At 41.7% G+C, this 20,748-nt stretch overlaps 1 protein-coding gene across 1 annotated transcript; it reads left to right on the top strand.

Annotated features, from left to right (window-relative positions):
• The first annotated feature begins 231 nt into the window (after positions 1 to 231).
• On the top strand, positions 232 to 19,576 carry sh3d19 (SH3 domain containing 19). The gene is made up of 20 exons (XM_044115700.1): positions 232 to 270; positions 8,826 to 8,866; positions 9,089 to 9,128; positions 9,349 to 9,469; positions 9,891 to 10,056; positions 10,670 to 11,665; positions 12,155 to 12,268; positions 12,415 to 12,551; positions 12,771 to 12,811; positions 13,029 to 13,242; positions 13,329 to 13,397; positions 13,476 to 13,613; positions 13,687 to 13,759; positions 14,951 to 15,081; positions 15,178 to 15,236; positions 15,325 to 15,554; positions 17,457 to 17,509; positions 17,668 to 17,833; positions 19,148 to 19,236; positions 19,326 to 19,576. The coding sequence occupies exons 6-20, from the start codon at positions 11,173 to 11,175 to the stop codon at positions 19,434 to 19,436; spliced, it is 2,118 nt and encodes a 705-aa protein (XP_043971635.1). The 5' UTR covers positions 232 to 270; positions 8,826 to 8,866; positions 9,089 to 9,128; positions 9,349 to 9,469; positions 9,891 to 10,056; positions 10,670 to 11,172; the 3' UTR covers positions 19,437 to 19,576.
• The last annotated feature ends 1,172 nt before the right edge of the window (positions 19,577 to 20,748 follow it).

Below are 20,748 nucleotides of genomic sequence, written 5' to 3'. Positions count from 1 at the left end.
CCCCACCCACCCACCCACCCACCCATGCACACACACGCACACACACATGGCCAGGACAAGCTAGGGGTACAGAACGGAGAACATGTGTTACTGAGTTAATGGAGGACCTGATTGCTGCTCTCACACTGAAACAGTTTCCTTTAGTTTTATCTGTTTTCTATTTGACTTTGTTTCGATATCAGAAGATGCCAGAGACTCGGCTTATCGAAGACGAGGAGGATGAAGACGAGGAGCAGAGAAAGACTCTGCAGGACGGAGGTCGGACAACAGGTATGAGACTGAAAGGTTTCTGGACTCTGTTTCTGTTTAGAATCTCAGCGACAGATTTTAGTGCTGCTGAACAATGAGAGGAAACCCCAGATGAACACTTCACAAACTTTTCTGATGTTTTTAGTGACCTGAAAAAAGAATTCTGAAAACTATTGAAGTTTGGTTTGACGAAGTGGATTAGCATGACTTAAATGATGTGTAATTTATAGTAGCTGCTGTATTTAGCAGCATAGACAAATATGCTCAGTAAAAGACGTGTAAAGCCTTAAATTGATCTTTGACTGTAAAAACCCCCAAAACATCATAAACACACACATTCTCTCTTTCTCTCAAGGGTGTAAATCGCATCTCATTGTTGGAGAGGACCATAAACAGGGACATTTTTTAAAAGCAATTTTGGGGAGGTCTGCAAAGTTACAGTAAAATGTGGTTTAATGTTTTTGTGTGTGTGTTCAAGCTGCATCATCAAAAATGACTAGTAAGTAGCTATGAATAACAAAAGTGTTTTTCTCAGTAAACAACCTGTTAAGACCCATGGAAGTCAAACTAAGATTCAGATGTTGCTTAGATATGAGTTTGGTTCAGTATCACAGATCTAATCTCTGCTACACCTTTATAAAAACTTAAGGCTCCAAATAAAAACAAGTTTTAATAAGTAACTCCACTTAATAAAATTCCCCATAAACATTGATTTATTGCAGTGGTTCTCAATACAAGGCGTGCAGACGGTGTATTTTCTGCTCACCAGACTCTGACAGCTTTAAAGGGCCACGAGCATGTTTACAGTAACGCTGCTACCTTCATGGTGGGTAGCAGCTGGAGTCAAGTGATCCCCAGAACCAGATCCTTTTGTTTCCATCAGCTGCTGCAGCTGCTGCTGGACTGACTAAAGGCAGCATGTGTTGAAGAGAGAGCAGCTGAGAGGGAATCCATCCCTGCTGATCTCAGCAGCTTTAGTATGTGTGTGTGTGGGTGAGACTGAAAGAGAGAAAGCGTGTGTGTTTATGGTGGGGGTTTTTTCTTTTGTTTTGTGGTGGAGTGCTATATCTGCTGAGAGTTTCAGAATCTAACGTGGCTTTTTAGCTATTCCTTTGATTTTCCTCTGGTGTTTAAATGGTTAATGAGCCGTGGATGTGCAAAGGTTTCAAATATTTTTTTTGTTTCATTATAGATAGCTTTCAGGGAGCATGAGTATTTGTATTTCCATTACAAAACGATGTTGATGCTCAGCTAATGTGGAGAAAACACAATTTTTGCTATTGCGCTGTTTCCATTGAATAAGAAACGTAATTAGAATCACACGTGAATATATTTGTTCACGTGAGAAGCCAATAAAAAACATGAGGTGTTGGAGTTGCTGCGCGCAGCCACACCGAGATCAGGAAAACCCGTTCATTGAAGCTGCACCATTCTAGTCTATGTAGCGTTTATTAAATTACAGAAAATCTACAGAAACAATTGTTGGACAGATACAGGATTGTTGGACTTGTTGAACTCAATAAAATTATTTCCCAGGCTTAATCATTACGAAATATAAATTAAACCAAGTATACGCCAAAACAATACACCATGTTTCCCCTATGTAATATAAAACACATTAATGTTCACAAAAAAGAACATGTAGTGTCCTTAACCCTTCAGCATACACAGCTTTCCTTTGTAAACAAATTAACCAACAACGTCGTATTGCTTCTTACATAAACAAAGAACCATTTCTTATCACAAAACACAACTGCGCATAGTTTCATTCTGTTTTCCAAGAGTGCTATTTTAAAAATTTCCTTCTGGTTCTTCCAGGATATCAGGCTGTCTCATCACGAGTACACCAAGTGCAGCATGCAAAACACACAAAGACATTTACCATTCTTCAAAATAAAAGCATAGCTTGACCACCAATTGTCACTATTGGACCAACGAAAAAGCAGAATTCTAACGTGTGGGTTGGGTGATTGCCGGGGATTGGAAAAAGAGCTACTGTTGTTGTTAATTGGACATTTTAGATAGTATTAAAAAGCCAGGACTGGACGGTGGGAAATGTCTCCCCGTGTAGGTGTGGGTTCACTCCGGGTGCTCCGGCTTCCTCCACGTTCAACAACATCAGTACTCATGTCCATCCATTGTAAGGTCTTTATTTCTAATTCTAAATAGAAAACAAGACAATCACATTTAGTAAATTAAAGGGAGATTTAGCTAAAGAAAATGTAGACAACGTGAAACAAAAAGAGCCTTCTTAGAAGTCTAAACCTTTACAAATTGGGAAAAAAATGAAAACTACTTACATCTTTCTGAGCAAGACATATGGACTGCTAAAAAATAAATAAAAGGAACACTCAAATAACACAGGTGTGTCCAAACCTTTCGTCTGTACTGTATGTAAGCAGAAATGAAGATAGAGCTATAATATCTAGAAGCATATATAGACACCAGAATTTCTCAGGCACAATACTTTCAGATTTTGGTTGTCTCATGTAGGTGGTTTCTAGAGCTTTAGTTGTTTCCTCATTGTTGTAGAATTTATTCTTGGTGAGATACAAGACATGACATAAAAAAAATGGGGAACCTAGAGAGGAAACTTTGATAGACCATCAGAAAGCACAAAGTGATCAAGAAAGAAGCAGTATTATGTGTTTTAGTTGTCATAAAATTGCTGTATGAAATATGACTTAAAGGAGGTTTTACTTAGTAATTTAACACCTCAAAACTGTCTCTTTAAAAACTCCTGCTCTTTCTGAAACTTCACTTTTAAGAAGTCATCATAACATGGTTCCTTTCCCTTTAACAACATTTTTACCAGTGATGCACTGAGAAGTAGCTCCTACAAAAAGCTCAGCAGATGTGCAGTTTCACCAGGTATTTGCTAACTGCTGCCGGCTAGTCTGAAGGAACTGAGGGAGTCATGGGGGAGGGCTACTTTAGAAACTGCAGCTTGGAGGAGGAGCTTTGCCCTAGTAGCCAGGATTATGTCCACCCAGGCATTTTGCACAGCTGAATGGTTGCCATGGGAGATTAAAAGATTTCTGAAACATGCATAAAAGAATGAAGGCAACACTCCAGGTATGTTTTTGATGACGGAATAAGATTATAACTTGATATAAATTTCAAAGAAGTTGACTTTTACATAATACTGCCCCTTTAAGTTTATATGATGACGATAATATATATATACCGTATATGTAAAAACAGCTTTGGGAGTTTAAGGCTATGAATGGTGCATTAACACCTGGGCATCATGAAGACTTTTAGTGGATTCTGGAGCGGTGACGGAGTCATTCCGGCTGCTTCAGTCTCTCTGCTTCCTGAAAAACCACATTCCAGCTCACCAGATTGGCCGGGCTGAACGTCTGAATGCAGGAGATGGGAGGCACAACAAAGGCCGTCCCTCCTCTTGTTGTTTCAGCAGGTGTGTTCCTGCCAGCTTCAAGTTCTCTGTCACTGGAAACAAGCCGGAGGGACGGAGCTCGATGGAAAATGTCCCCTTTGTCCTGAAGACGGTGTTTTAACCCTCTAGCGCCTCAGAGGTAGGAGCATTATTAGACATGTGGATAGAGTTGTGTCATTTGGTACCGGTGAGACTCTCGCAAGTGTGCTGCAAGCTTACACCACGAAAATGGTCTGACCTTAAAACTCTGTGGGAAAAATCAAAACCTGAACCTGTTGTTAAACTGTAACTTTCATCAGCAGCACTGTGGATCCTACAGTCAATCAGTAACAGGTGAATCTGACGGCAGTGACGTAGGAAGCTCCTGGCGCCACCTTCGACATCTACCTGCTATTTTCTTCTTGGTGTCAAAAACAATCAGCTCTTTGTTCCGTTTGAATATTACTTTTTAGAGAACTACTTCATGCTTCCTCGATGGCTGTTTGTGTTAGACTTTAAAGTCACAATCAAATATTGCATAGGAAGTCCTGAAGGTGTTCAGGGTGGTGTGTAAATGTAATTGTGAACTGGTTCTTCCACATTCTGCCCTGCTGGTTCAGTTCAGGCTCTTCTGTTTCTGGTTCAAGCTGTATGGTCAGAAACAAGGAGGGAACTCCAGGGAAAAATTACTCATATTGAATAAGTTTTGTAAGGCTGTTGATCAGTTTTTCACGGATCTTATTGTTCAAAAGCATTCAATGTTTTGAGCAGACAGGAAGTGAAGGGGCTAAACCTTTTATCTGGTGTGGGTTAAAAAAAAATAAAACTCAGCTGGTAGTTTATTTTAACTTTAGATTCCAATAACTGGTTCACTTTGTTCTTATTTTTCCTCATAAGAGCAGGTTTTATGTAATAGTAGTAGCAACTTTATTTAAAAAGAAATAGTGTACAGCTCAGACATACAGTGGCATGCTAAAGTATTCAACACCCTTTTTTCAGAGTGCAATCAATTGCCTGTAACCAATTGAGTGGAACTCAGTGCTGCCAATTAGCTGTGGGATACTTCATGTTCTTACCTGCCTTTGGAAAACTGATGAAAATTAATTGTTGATCTAACTCTGGCATATTTACATTACCTGCATTTCCATTAAACATGTGCGCAAAGCTTTGCAAGCATTCAGCTAATGTTGAAAAAACACGATTTCGCAAAGGCAATGAAAAAAAAATCACACTTGAATAAGTTTGTTCGCGTTATCAGTCATTAAAATCATGCTGCGCCATGATCCTAAAACTACTTCCTGTTGTCTTCTTCGTGGGTTGCGCCTGGGACAACATCCGGTTGTTGGTTTACACCACAAAAGTAAACCAATTTTAATACGACCAAAAGCAGAAGAAAAAGAAAACTCAAAATGCGGCAAAATTTTTAGCAAAAAAACAAGTTTTTTCAAAGTTCACGTATTAAGCAAATTTATTTTTGAAATGTCAAATTCCATATTTATATGGTCAATGGAAAAGCGGCTATTAACGCTGTCTGCTGACTTGTTGAATGATTTACTGGGCTTATCTGCTGGACTCATTACATTCATGATTCAAACAAAACTTCAAAAATATACGCCATTGAGTTGTTGCTCCTCAATAATGGAAAGCTGTGTTTTTATCCATAGATCTGATTGGGAGTACAAAAACACGACGTCTGGACCACAGGTATGTCTCTACTGTTGGAGGAAAACATGAGGACGAGTTGATACGTACTTTAGCTGTTCTTTCAGTAGCAGTTTGTATAAACCAATTAGTCCAATGATCTCAGTGTGAACAACAGGGAGGCCGTTAAAACCACAGAACACACAGATAAGCTGTTCAGTCTGTGTTTACAGCTATGCAGCTCAATTAGGTTGACCGTGACGAACAACAAGAGGGAGGACTGGAGATGTTTTCCTTCCCCCTCCTGCTCTCTGTGCTCCTTAATGAGGAGCTGCCTCTGTCTGGAGACGCTCCGTCTGTCTCTGAGGTGATGAGGCAGCTTGTCAACATCAACTGAACCTCCACCGTCTTCAGGGTGAAACGACCTTCTTCACTCTGAGAGCCATGACACAACCATGTCAGCAGATTGAGCAGGGGCGCAACTGCATACTTTCTGACGTGTATGCCAACATGTCATAATATGGACCACAAAATATTGTATTAATAAAATATATCAACATTTTTCCTACATAGAATGCCCCAACAAACTAATGTAGAAAAAATAAACTGTTTCTCTTCACAATATCTATTTACTTACCAATAATCTATCAGTATGATTTGTTCTTTAAATTGCCATTTACATTTTTCCGTCTCAGGCGATGATTGATGGATGAAGAGACTCTGGTTCGTTAGGTTGTGGCGGGTCTGCAGTCTTCCTCTCCTAACCCATTTTGTCTGATATCAAACAGACAGAATGGGTCTGTCGGTGTGTCAGCGTCACTGAGTATCGCCGACACATTTTTTTTTTAAATTTATTTATATTCACTGAAATTGTTCAGCCTGGAATGTTGGTCTTCCTCCTTACGTCTTTTTGCCAGACGTTTTGCCTCTAAGGACGGTGGAGAATCGGCGGACATTTTAAAAAGACGCAGGTTGATAGCAGCTCACCGCGGCTGCGTAGTGTTCGTCTCTAGGCAACCATGACAACAGCGTCCGGGGTCCTATTTAGCTCCCGCCACGACAATTTAGCTGACCTTAATATTTCCTGTGTTATGTTTAGGTCATTATCGTTGAGATCTGTGTGACAGCCTGTGTCTATCAGACATACGGAACAAATTGCGCCTGATATCGGTTCAATACGGCACACAAAGATCAACAGTCAAATACGAGACGACTCCGTGTGGCAACTCTAACAAAACAACAGCCACCTGTCATTTTAGGCTAGCTTAAGCTAACCTGAATATTTACAACTCTCTTGTTCAGGGGTGGGCAATTAATTTCTTCAGGGGGCCGCATGAAAAATCTGAAATATGTTGGAGGGCCGATCCAGCAATGACTCAAATTTAATCTTGACTCATTATTCATTTTCTCATACCTCTTGTTGTAATAAAATATTTAAATCATATTCTTTTGTTAAGAAGAATATTCAGTAAATATTAATAAAAATTAATTTGTGGTTTGGCTGAAGTGAGAATTAATACTATCAAATTAATAGTTTAAAAAAATATCACATCTGAATTTATTTTTAACTTTTTAATCTCTCCACAATTGAAATGGTGTGTGTTATATTAATCAACTGATCAACTGCATATATGAGCAATAAATGGTTTTAAGTGTTGGAAAAAGCCTGACGAACCTGCAGAGCTGCAACTTGAAGGACTAACACAAAAGTACCTCCAATCAGATGCAAATGAATGGGAAAACAAAGTACTTTAAATACAGCAGAAACTTAAAGAGTTTAATATCACTTTAGGTAACATTAAAATAACTCATTACAAAATGTAATTACAAATTGAAACTGTAATGACTTGAAAACTTGTAAGAACCAAAACTGAAATACTACAAGGAATAGACAGCTTCAAGTATCTTTGTCCTGGATTCTCTTTAATAAACCAACTTTTTTCCTGTGAGATTTGGACACCCATCTGTTGTCACGCCCACCAGTTTGTCCCAGTTCAGACCCAAGCTTTCCAGACACGCATTTACCTCTACTAAGAGCTCACTCCCTGTTGTTGTCCCTTTCATTGACCGCATGCCTGCCAGCTCCTCCGTGATGCTAAATTCTGCATTGATCAAATGAGCAGCTTTGTGATGTCTCATCCAAAGCCAGGAAAATATATATATATATATATATTCACGCTGTCTTTCATATATAGCACCAGGTTCATATATATGTATGCAGGAAAATTTGTATATTTTTATATGCTATATATATATATATATATATAGCTCTTCCTAGCAATCTTGTAGGATATGACAAAACTTGCCTTGACTGCAGCTCCTCTAGATGCCAGGCAGATCAAAGTGTTTGTTGAGCTTGCAACTTGGCTACGAGTACAGACGACTCAGTGATGTGCTCTTTCTCTGAAAAGTTCTTGTATCTCTTCTGTTTGGTCACATAGTGACGGTGGATATTATATTCCTTTAAGCAGCCACCTCGCACCACAAACTAAACACACGGCCTTGCCTTTGACTTCAATAAAGAAATATTTCGCTGTCCATGCCTTGTTAAAAATGCAGAATTGAATCAACTTTTCTTTTTACCGTGAGATGACATTTTGTGTGGATCGTGGTATTCGGCTGCTAGCATCACCTGTTGCTGTGCGTTAGCATTTACGTACGTGCATTCATAAACGGTGCGTCAAGCCCTTTCAAAATAAAAGACAGCTGTTTTGTTTTGACTGGGGTGCCCAGGTCTGCTCTTGTTGATACATTAACATTACTTACCTACTGCCTTTCAATCACTTTGAAAAGCTTTCCTTCATCCCTCCAACATCTTTATCCCTCCCCCTCTTCCTTATTCTATTTTGCGCCCCGAAGTTGTTGTTTTTTCTGTTGCCCCATAACCTAGCTCTGTTGTCGAGTGCACTACTACCATAAAAATTTAAAAGAAAAAAGTTTGGATGGAACAAGTCCGCTGTATTTAGTAGCAACCTCAGCTATAGATCCAGCTCCATGACAGGTTTCATGGGGACATGTTTTGTCTGTATCTCAGCACAGAATTATTTGTCGTTTCATCCTTTAATTTGTCTTTTGAAGTGCATCAGTGGTGTCAAAAATCGGTCCTGGAGGATGGCATTCCGCATGTTTGGTTTAAAACACCTGGATCAAAGTCTAGGTCATTAGCTATAACCATCCTGGTGGGGATGGTTACTACAACCATGGAGAGAACTAAAACACCACTAAAGTACATGATGTGATGGAAAATTCTTGTTTAAAGTAAATTTTCTTTTTCCCCTTTGTGTGTCATTAAATGTCCCATTTTTATCTCTATCTGTGGAAACCTTAATGTATTTCTGAGTTCGGTTGTTTTTAGTTTTCCTTTATTGTCGGCACATTGGGAACTACATGTGGCTATGTTTGATGATTATGACCAAGTCTGATATTTAGCACGAAGATTTATAATTTGTTTTAACATCCTACTTTGTTATTCTGCTCTTATCTACAGGTTATACAAAAATGATCATGTTTTTTAATAACTTTTGCTTAAATTCTGATTTATTCTTCTTATTTTTAGTCAGGGACCACTGTCTTCTCTACGAGCTGCTATCAAAAGAAGTATGTTTTTGTATGTATATATATATATATACACACGTCAGGAAAATTTTTATATTTTTTATGTTGTTTATGAAAAATTAAAAATAAGTAATTTTCAGACAAATGCTTGTCTTTTAGCTTTGTTTTTTTTGTTTTTTTTGCACATTTTGATTAAATTATATTTTGAAACCTTTTTTTAAAGCAAGCAGATCAAAGTTTATGAATGCATTTTTCTTCTTTCAGCAAGAACAAACTCTCAAGGTGACAACAGAGCAGAGAGGAGGTGAATATTTTTATTAAACCGTCATTCCTCTCTACATCTTGATGGAGTTGTTGGCTCATGAAGGTGTGGAAATGTCAGGCATGAGGCAACCTCATCGGCTGCCAAAGCTAAATCTGTATTTATAGTGTTTGAATTGAATTGAAAGTGTTTGTGTGTGTGTGTGTGTATGGAGGTTTGTGTGTGTGACATTCTCAGTAAGCACTCGCTGTTTGTCCTGCAGACGACCAAACATCACCATCGTCTCAGTGGAACCTCTGACCAGAAGCGCCTGGATCGCCGGAGGCCCAGTGGTTTTTCCTCCTCAAGCAGGCTGGTCCACTGGCATCCCCACTGTTTCACAAGTAGGCTTTATCCCATTTTTTCTCTTCATATTTGCTGCATAAACCTAGGGATACACAATATATCAGCACTAAAATCAATTGGTCATTAGTCATAAAATGATAGTCATTTTCTTAACATATTTGGTATTGGTCCAATAAATAAAACTAGTCCAATCGATGTTTTCATCTTGTTGCCATTTGTTTCTGGTCTCTTTTTTTTTTTAAACAGTTGAAAAATATGTATATCATCGGTAATTATGGGTCATCAGCCATACCAGCAATCAGTATCAGATGTCAACATGGTCCCAAATTTTCATATCAGTGCATCCCTAAAAAAATAAATAAATAAAAAGACTTAATTTCACAGACAGGTTCCTAAAACTGGGACATATCAATACACTCAGATACAAGATAACGACCGACGCTCTTTTTCATGACTCAGCTGCCACCATCCTATGACCAGGTGATTAAAGAGAAGACACAGACAGATCAGCCGGCCAAGCCCACAGCGGCCCCACGCCAGAGAGGAACACACACTCAGCCACTTAGGAAAGACTCTGATCCACACTGCGGTGCCGCCTCGCCACATCCAGGGAGAAGCCCAGCAGGTGAGGACTGATCCTGGTATCTCGTTGCCTTACGTAAGTGTCTTTCAAAGTGGAGGCTGCGATAAGGGGCGCTGTGGGGACCTCTGAAAGTTGGAGGGAAGATGAGGGGGAAAAATGCAAAAATAAAAGATTTTGGAATCGCTTGCATTTTTTAATGTTAAATTTTTCATTGTAACTTCTTGTTGTTGTTGTTGCTGTTTTACCAATTGACCGGACCGGACCACAGCTCTCAGCTCTTCTGGTTCTGGTCTGCTCTTCATCCCCAGAACCTAACATGAAGAACCATTAGGTTTATATGCTCCACTAAGCTTGAACAAACTTCCAAAAAAAACTGCAAAGCAGCTGAAACACAGAGTTCTTTTAAATCAAGGCTAAAAACTCACCTGTTTGTAGTTGTTTTTGATTCATAATACCTGGAACATTGATCAACATATTTGATCAGTGACGTTTTTGATGTTGACATTTGACAAAATGTGATGTTCACTGCTTGTTTCATGGATGGTTACTTTATTATGTTTTATGGGGTAACGCACTTTTAACTGCTTTGTTGGTGAAATGTGCTATACAAATGGCCTCTGTTGGGCTCTAATTGTGATTTGCTTTCTGTGTTCAGCTAAAAAGCCCCAAAAGCCTCCAAGGTCTTCATTTCCAAAAGCATCGGAGGTAAAAAGAGGCGTCAAGGTTATAGAGAGAACAGCGGAACACACCAGAACAGAGGGTTGTGGTCGTGCGTGTGATCCAGACCACTTTGGATCTGATGAGGTGGACTCCCAAAGTACAAGCAGATCCGTCACCGTCCACTGGACAACTGCGACTACTCATCAGTCTGACTCTCCTTCTGTTCAACGTGCTACTTCAAACCTAGACAACGCTCAGAGACCTGTTCCACGTCCCCGAACGAAACTAAACAAAAACGCGACAAAAGAGGAGCATCAGACTTTGATTACACTTGGAGAAAACTGTGACGCGTTTCAGTCTATTTCACGAGACATTCCCAATAATAAGTACCTGGAGGAATTACTAGAGGTCTTCAGTGAGCGTAGCGACTGTGAAGAGGGTCGGTTCTACCTTGACCAATCGCATGAGAAGTCGTTGGATGAAGATGCAGATGAAACAATGAGTGCCAACAATAATCACCGAAACATCCGTGCCAGAATTCAAGCTTTTGAGAGCCAAACTGGTACCGAAGAGGACAATGAGTCACAAGCAGCCACACCAGACCTTCCACCAAGGAGGGCCACCTACAGACCCCCAGTTGCTTCTAAACCTCCTGCAACTTTTAAACCTAATGGCCCGAATAACTCCAGTCAGAACATGTTTGCTTCTCAAAACTCACAAAACCAAGAACCGCTCACCAGACCCAAGATTCCTATCAAACCAGTGGGGCATTCAGTGAGAGAGGAGCTGGAGGCCTTACACAGCAAAGGGGGTCAGCCTCTGAGGTCACGACCTTTCGGGTTGACCAGGTCCGACAGCGTCGACGAAGAGCAACCGGCTCCGTTTCCGCCCGTATCGCCAGTGAAACCATTCAAAGAGCCACTCAGACCCAACCTGAACATAAACAACCACAACTCACACGATGAGAGCGAGAGCGTGGCCGGTCCAATCAGTGAGTAGAGCTCTGTTTCTGTTAGACGGCCTGCTCTGCTTTGTTCCAGTGAAAGACTGAATCACTCTTCAAGGTTGTAATTAGGCCTTAAAAATAAAATCTTCGTACCGATTTGATTTTAATTGATTTAGTTTTTCTCATTTTCTTTTCTGAAAAAGAAATCAAATGACAGAAAATAACGTATTCCACTGACAGATTATTTCACTTGTAACAGTGTCCATGAGTGAAATAATCTGCCAGTGGAACTTGTACTTTTTTATCAATATTAAGGAATTATTGACTTAAGACAAGCTCCTATGTCTTGCTGAAAGGTTACATGTAAGTTAATTTTGTCTTATTTCAAGTGTACTAAGACAGTCACATAAGAAACTAGACCAAAACTACTTGGTAAGATTTTGTGTTTTTGCAGTGCATCATGAATGTCCAACCTTTTCTCGTCAATGCAGTGTAACTACATGGCTAATCGGTCGGCTTTCTCTCTTTGTCCTGAAAAAGTGCCGCTCAAACCTCAGTATAGTTTGGCCAGCGATGGCAGCTCTGTCAGCAGACAGGGCACGTGGAGAAGACCAACCACCATCAGGGTTCCTAGCAGGGCTCCTTCAGGTGAGTGTGGAGTTTCATCATAACAGGTCCAGAGTGGAATTAGTGGAGTTTCCACACATTTTTACCTGCTGTCAGCACTTTTACCAAGCTATGTCAGTTGGTTGTATTATTTTTTCCATTAAACATGGATCTCTCTTCAATGACAGATAACTTTCAGGATGATGCTCCTCCTCTTCCAGTTAAAAAGCCCATAGGCTCAACAAACTCCTCCTCCTCATCCTCTTCATCCTCCTCCTCCTCAGCAAGCTATAAGGAGAGCCTTAGCTCCTCAAGGTCATTTCAGGTGAGACTGACTTCACAGAGACCCCGAAATGTGAAAGGCATGAGCATCTCTATAGGCTGAAAGGTTCTGCTAACATAAGCAGCTAATATCTTGCCTCCAGCAGGAAAGTCTTAAATCTTTGTAGTGTAAATGTGCTGTCAGTGGTTTTACTGTGCAGCCCATCTTTACCTCACACGTTTATTAGGAGTACTGAAAATCTGTCATGTTGTTGCTTTGCAGAAAACTTTCAGCACCGGACAGGAGCCACCGCTCCCACCCAGGTCAGAGGAACGCCAGTTAAAACAGTTTTTATATCCCACACTGCGAAAACACAAAATATTGTTAGTCGAGTTTACAGTCCAAATATTTTAGTACGCATGAAATAAGACAAAACTAACTTACAAGTAACTTTTCAGCAAGATATAGGAGTTATAGGAGCTAGTTTAAGTCACTAAGATGTGACCCACCTGAGGGTTACTGATGGGTTCTGTGCTTCAGGAAACCCAGTGGGAACAAAAGCCTTCCTCCCCGGCCCCCTCCAGCCAGGACGGGCCCCGGGAGACCTGCCCCCCCCAGCCTTCAGGCAGCGGGTCGATCTCAGTCAGAGCCGCAGCGATCTTCGCCGAAGTTCAAGTCTCAGAAGCCGACCAAGAAAGGCCTGGTGCTGCCTCCCAGGCCCGGTCCGGGCCACCGCCTCTACAACAACTACACGGTGAGAAAGATGGCAGCTCAGAGCTCTGCGTGTTTTGAATTTCATCTTTCTGAGATGGCATTTCAATTTTGTGTTGTCGCCACCAGCTCCCGCTCCCTCACGGGATTGCATCTGCTGATTTTGACGGGAGGAACTCAGAGGAGCTGACTCTGCAGGTGGCCAAAACATCCACAGAGTCATACTGTGTAGACTGAGTTCTACAGAAACTTATGAATTTGGTGGTTTCCTGACAGAAAAATGAAGTAGTTCTGCTTCTGGAGAAGATCAGCCCCAGTGAGTTTGACTGCCAGATCGGAGAAACCAGAGGGAGAGTCCACAAGTCCCAAATGAAGATCATAACTCCTTTGGACTCAGATTTTTCCCATCCACAGGTAATTCATTGGTTTAGGAAATGAATCTGTGGAGGCTAAGCGCTAGTTTGAGAGCTGATCTGTTTCCCTGCAGGAAGAAGGTGCAGCTGCTTCGGGTGGAGGTACTGATGGGCTTAAGGTGAAGGCTCTGCATGACTTTGTTCCAGGTAAGGGTTTACTTTCTTTGACTCTGCATTTATAAAGAACTGACGATTAAAATCCATCCCCCATTACTCACGTTGCTTAGGCCAGTGGTTCCCAAAGTGTGAGGCGTGCCCCCTAGGGGGGGCACAGTGCCATTGCGGGGTGGTGCGGGAAGCGGTATGGATGAATAAAAAAACCCAAAACAAAAACAGTTACACAAAAGTGTTTCACTGTAAAGATGGTTTGTAGTGTGTTTTGGTGCAACCTGAAGTGTGAAATAAACTTCAGTGGAGTTTGAAAACAAAATACTTGTATAGGTTTATGTCTGGTTGAACGATGTGTGTCCAGGTCAGGAGATTTTTTTTTTCTTTTTGGGGGGGGGGATTTTATTGTAATCCATAGAGTGGCCCAGAAAGTCTTTGGGAACCACTGCTTTAGACTATCTAATATTATCAGATGACAAATGTGCACTTTAATGATGTGCTTCTTTTTTATTTATTAATTTATTTTCAAGGAAATAAAGCATATTGTCATAAGGCGTGGTGGTGAGGTGGTGAGGCAGCAAACGGGAACCCAGGGTGTGGTGAAAAATGATATTTAATGAAGGAGATAAATCCACAAAATTCTGGCGGCACGGCTGAGCGGAAGCCAGGGCTCACACCGGTAGCAACAGAATTAACAGCGTGGCAAACAAAACAGGCAGACTGAGTGACGCGACAATCAACGAACACAGGTGACACTAAATACACAGGAGGTAATCAGGGAACGAGACACACCTGGGAAGCAATCAAGGGGAGACAGGACAACATGGAGACTTGGACACACAGGAAAATCAGAATAAACACACAGAAAAACACGGAACATGACACATATTATGAAAAATTTTGCCTTTCTTATTATGGAAACAATCAGCCCTCTTAAAGAAAAAAAACTGGCTTTTAAGAAAATGCCTGCTTCTCATTTGTAATAATAATCGATAGTATATCAATAAGAATAATAAAATGCGACTCACTAATTGATAACTTGCATCTCTGCTATGTACTAATCAGATGACTTTTAAAAACAGCTGGTAAGTCTGGATTTCTTTAAGGAAACAGGTGAATACAACATTTCTAGACATTTTGCTCTTTGCTGTGGTGTTTTTTTTTCTTCCTTTTCTTAAATCAATCTTAGAGAAAGCTGTGTTTTATTTGAATCTGTGGTTGTAACCACAGAGGGTCCGACGGAGCTGAGCCTCTCAGCAGGAGACGTTGTGACTGAAGTGGAGCAGGTGGACAGCCAGTGGTATAGAGGCACCTGTAACGGCTCTACTGGGTTCTTTCCCATCAGTTACGTTAAAGTGCTGGTAGGTTTCAAGCCAGCACCCATTCTACAAATATAACGTAGAGAAAATCTATGAATGAAAGAAAGTTGATGGTGATTTTTTTCTTTCTCCAATTAGTCCAATTCACCCAAACCGTTAACCAAGAAGAAGAAGAAGACGCAAGCTGCCTCCGTCAGGTACTGTTCTGTTGGGTTTTGAACCTTTGCGTCGTCCTTGTCCAACCATCCTCAGAGGCTGACTAGACGTATGAATTGTCCCTGGCAGCGGTCCCAGGTGTGTGGCCCGGTTCGAGTTCGAGGGGGAGCACAGTGACGAGCTGTCCTTCTCGGAGGGAGACGTGATCCAGCTGAAGGAGTACGTGGCGGAGGGCTGGGCTCGGGGGCAGGTCGGCGTCTCTGTGGGCATCTTCCCCCTGAACTACGTGGAGGTCATCGAGGATCTGCCTCCGCCCCCGAGGCAGCAGCCGGGTCCGGCTGCCGGGGTGGCGCTGCCAGGTGAGGACGAGTCACACCTCATGTTGGTTCTGCTTTAGCTGAAGTAATCTGAACCGGGTTCAGCCTCATCCTGTCATCTTAAAGGGGCGGTATTATGTAAATAGACTGTTTTTTTTGTTTTAGCGTTACCTGGAGTGTTGCTTTGATTCTTACATGCTTGTTTGAAAAATCCTTCAATCTCCCGTGGCAACCATTGAACTGTGGAAAACCTCTGGGTGGACCTAACAACGCCGGTTAAAACGTTGTCAAAGGTTTAAAAGATGGATTTTCAATGAGACCGGGAGTTTTTAAAGAGACAGAGGCCCAATCTCAAGGCGCTAAATTACAAAATCAATTATAGCAACTAAAGATAATATAGTTACTTGATTGGGCTATAAAATATGGCTGGAAAATCCATAATACTGCCCCTTTAATGAAATGACCTCATCTGTTCTTCAGTCTTCATGGAGTTGTTTCTCTTGCCTCGGAGGAATTTGTGTCTCTGTTTTTGTTTCATTTAAGTCCGGCCCTGACAGAGGAGACTCCGCATCCAAATACACGTCAGCAACTCCCACCTTGATTACACCCTGGACAGATCGCCAGTCTGTTGCAGGGCAACACAGAGACATACAGGACACACAACCACGCGCACACACACCTAGAGAAACCAATTAACCCAACAGTCATGTTTCTGGAATGTGGGAGGAAGCCGGAGTACCCAGAGAGAATCCACCATGCACAGGGAGAACATGCAAACTCTATGCAGAAAGACCTGGGGCCAGGAATCAAACCCAGGTCCTTCTTGCTGCAAGCCAACAGCTCTACCAACTGCGCCACTGTGCAGCCCTTCCATGTAGATTAATGTTCACCTATTCTGTTTTACCAACAAAATGTTTCAAGTTTACAGTAAATAAAAGATTAATTTCAGCCGTTATTTTCACCCAAAGGTGGATTGATTACGTAGTAAAAAAAAATAAAAAATGCACAAGATTTTATCCACATTGGGTCAAAATTATAGATACGGGTTCAAACAAGCCATGGGCGTCAAGTTCCACATTGACCACATGCTTTTTACAACCATCAACAGGCTCCTGGCTTCATCTTGCCTCAATATGTGAGATTTGGTGGAGTTTATTTGAGTCGGTTAGTTTCCTGACATGGATCCAGCTTTGAAGTCAACAAACTGTCTGCAGAGTGAAGGTTGGGCTTTGACAGGAAGCTCTAGAAGCTTTATGTTACCCTGCTGTAAACTTTGTTTGGGATCGTTGTCCTGTTGGAACACCAAGCTGGACACAAACACAAAATGTTGGTTTGTGCAGTGCAGTACTGCCGCTGTCAGAAACCCCCACAACATGGCTGCCACCACCGTGCTGCACACTGGGCACAAGCAGTGAGACGACAGTTTTCTGGTCAGTGTTCTTTGACCATAAGTCTCCAGATGCCATTCTAGTCTTTAGAAGCTGAGAGCGGAGAGTTCTGCATAATTTTTTCCTGATGGTTTTCTCAAGATAACGAGTAAATCTCAAGAAAACGGTTTTACAAACTGGGCTTCAGTACGACTCAAACATGAGGACAACCAGAAACGATAGCCCGGTTCGAAGGCGTCATTGTGGGACCACTAGCTCTGTTTCTCCGTTGTCCCAAAACGAACCAGGCAGCTTAATTTCTTCTCAGAGCGACCGAGTGGCTCAAATTATTAGGAAACTTGGACACAAATACTTGTTCCAACAATATCAGACACACCAAACATGGTTTTAGTGCAGATGTAAGCTAGCGGTTAGCTTTTTAAAGCACCCTCTAATGAGCCCAGTTGCAAATGAAGACACCTGCAGCAGACTGGAACTCTGCCAGATCCTGTGTGTCAAATGTAAGCTTGGTGCTGCTTTGTTATTATTATCATTATTATTATTATTGTTTCCACAGGTCTTGCTGCTCATTCTGCCTTTGGACAAGCAGCAGCTGCCAAACCTGCCCAGGTAGCCATTATTTACACAAGCATTAATGTCACCAAAGATCAGACGGGAACACATGAACCTAAAACAGAAACCCGATGGATGCTTATAACTTAAATTTACATTCTGATTCGCTCGTTTGCGTCCATGTCCGTCCTGAAACCGCCGGGTCTGGTGTGCAGTGGGCGGTGGCTCTGTACGACTACGCAGCAAAGACCCAGGACGAGCTGTCGTTTCAGAAGGATGACTGCATCCTGATCACTGAGCACCTGAGCGAGGAGTGGAGCAGTGGCAAGCTCAACGGCAGGGAGGGCATGTTTCCCAGGGCCTTCGTCAACATCTCGTCAGGTACAGATAGTTCTCAGCAGGGTGTTAAGAGTCCTTACTCTTAACACCCTGCTGTTAAGAGTTAGGATGAGGAGAAAGTTCTCTATTCAGATATTTAGTATTTAATCATGTGACAAACTGATAAATAAATGTGCACGTCATAACCCGATCCACGTGAACAGAGAACCAGCAGAATGTAGCCCTCACTTGTGCAGCTGCTGCTATTTCATCCGAGAGTCCATTCACACCAGCCCTGTTCGATCTGCTTTAATCCAACTCCAGTCCATTTGTCTAGAAAGTTCGGCTTGCTTGGGGAGGTGTGAATGCGTAAATAAATTCTGGTCCGCCTATAGTCCTTGGTTTCAGTTCGGTTGAAGTGAATTCTGGTGCGGTTCAAATGTATATGTGAACACCAAGCGGTTCAGAGACCACTCCAAATGCAGGAAGTGGAGTAAAGTGCAGGGCACTCTGGGTAAATACAACCAAAATAAGTGTGAGTCCTGCACTAAAGGCAGAAATGGCCTGTAGGCTAGATATTTTTTTTTATATACCAAAACAAAAGAGAAATCCTCCAACAGCTAAAATCACATGCTGGACGATTATGGCTGAAAAACGTATTACAATAGGCTATAAGGGTGTGATATCAGTCATTATAGATAACTTTTTGTTTTAAAATATCTGATATCCTGTCAGACTGATGACACAAGTTCCCCTGTTTTATCAACAGTTTTCTCTCCAAATTGTTGTTTTTTCCTTCTGAAGCAGTTATGAGGCACGTTGGCAAGACATAAAACTGCTGCTTCACAAGTTACTCAACAGGTTGTTGCTTGGTAACCAGAGAGCGAATGAGTTTGTTGATGTTACCGACCTTGCTTAGCTCGCCGTGAGAAGTAAAGTAATAGCCTTTCCTCTACATACATCTCCCAGAATGCTGTTCGGTTCTGGATCAGAGTACAATGTAATTATTGGACATTTTATTGGTCGTATCTTCTGTTGGCTGTGTTATTGCAATATATGTTGTTATTGATTTGTTGGCCATCCCGGCATTTTGCAAAGAAGGAAGCTGCGGTCAGCATCTTCTTCAGAGGTTTTTGTGTTGTTTTCTTCAGTAGTTCTTGGTGCAGCGCCACCACAGGTGAGGAGGGTAACATGTATTTCAAAGGGTTTGGCTGGTTTGACTCAGAGCAGGGTGAAAGTTTACGGCAGCTGCTGAAAATGGAACAAATGTTGTAATTTTGGTCCTCAATCCAATATCGCCTTCCGAATGATCAGATATGATAAAAGCCTAGCGAAGCACCGTTAAACAGCTTAACACTTTGCTGTTTTTCTCATCAGGAGAGCAGCAGGATGGAGCCGCTGGCTGCCTGAGAGGAACGGCTCTGTACAGCTTCACATCAGACTGTGAGGAGGAGCTGTCACTCCAGGTACAGTGGTGTTTTGTCGTCTTCATTCTTACTCAATACGGAACCAAAACTCAGACCCCAACCCACCTGTCCTCTTCCTTCACCCACAGGTCGGGGACATCGTCACCAACCTGGAGTCGGTGGATGGTGAATGGTTTCTGGGGGACTTGAGGGGAAAACGGGCCCTCGTCCCTAAAAACTATCTACAAGTTCTCGATTAATGGACTCGTGGATTAAACCGGTGGACGTTTAATCAGTCGTGTTTGGAAAGCATTAAAACTTAAACAGTGTTTAAAGTTGTGCAACCTTTCTCAAGCATTTACTGAAGTACGTTCTAAATAAAAAAATGTATTAGTATTTCTCAAGGTCTATTCTGAATTTAACTGAACACTTGCTCCCCCTACTGGTTCTTCATTATCCATGCTACTGAAATGTTTGGCCCTTACAGATTTTTAGTATAACATTAATTATTTGCGCTCTAATCTAACTAAGACTGGACCAGAAGATGACTAGCAGTAGTTAATTGAAGCCTCCAGTCCTCTTTGATTAAAAGATGAAGTGTGTAAGTCATTGCCACTCCTGATATTACTTTATTATTAATGAATGAAAATCTACGCACTGTTTTTAATGCACATGATAACTCAAGTGTACAAGATTAAATACATTATAACAATTCAGTTCAAGAACTGAAACTCAGTGTCATTAAAACGATCTTGTAGGGTTTTTTTTTTCTTCTTTGCTTCCAGTTAATGGAAAACCCAGAATTCAGCTTTTCAGAAAATTTGACTGGAAAGGACCACAAATTGTGGCAGAACCTAATCGTGAGACACCAGATATGACAGTGATTCTCAACAAACTTTGGCCCCTATGAATCGACTGCATCAGTTTAGTGGAAAGAAAACGTAAACAAACCAACAAGAGGAACCAGTTTTGATTGAGAAGCAAAGCCCATCAGAGAGTTGATTGGAGATCCATAAGGTGTGGAGTGGAAAAATCCCAAGAGCTCCCAGCTATGAGGATGGAGGTGGAAGCATCATGCTTTGGGGAAGCTTTTTTTAGACAACTGGCCCCGTCCTGGGGCCAGTTGTTCTGTCAGAACATGGGAGAGGCTGGACTCCAGCATTTTATGGCTCTGAAGCGACCCACCAATAGAAAGGGAGCTCTAACCTGAAAGCTATGGAGAAGTGGACCAGAACCCCTGGTGACCTGATCCAGAACCACAACATATTAAGCTATAATTTATTACTTATTTTATACAATAAAATAATGTGGTTTTGAAGTTACTAATAGAGATTTTCCCAATGGTGACAGTCACCATAGGAACTCTGAAGTGAGGAAACTGGGCGTGTCAAATATCTGGGTTATGATGTCAGCCTGCTCCTGGGGCAGACTTCAGTCACTAACATCCACACTGAGGAGAAAAACCAAGCTGTTTACTCAGCTCCTCAGCAGAGCCTTGGCTGACCGCCTCCAGAACTCACTGCAGTCATTACAGCAGGAAGTAATTCACTGTGACGGTCAAGACCTCACACC

Source organism: Gambusia affinis, linkage group LG04 (genome assembly GCF_019740435.1).
Source record: "Gambusia affinis linkage group LG04, SWU_Gaff_1.0, whole genome shotgun sequence".
Taxonomy (NCBI): Eukaryota; Metazoa; Chordata; class Actinopteri; order Cyprinodontiformes; family Poeciliidae; genus Gambusia; species Gambusia affinis.
This window is presented reverse-complemented; position numbering and strand designations above follow the sequence as displayed.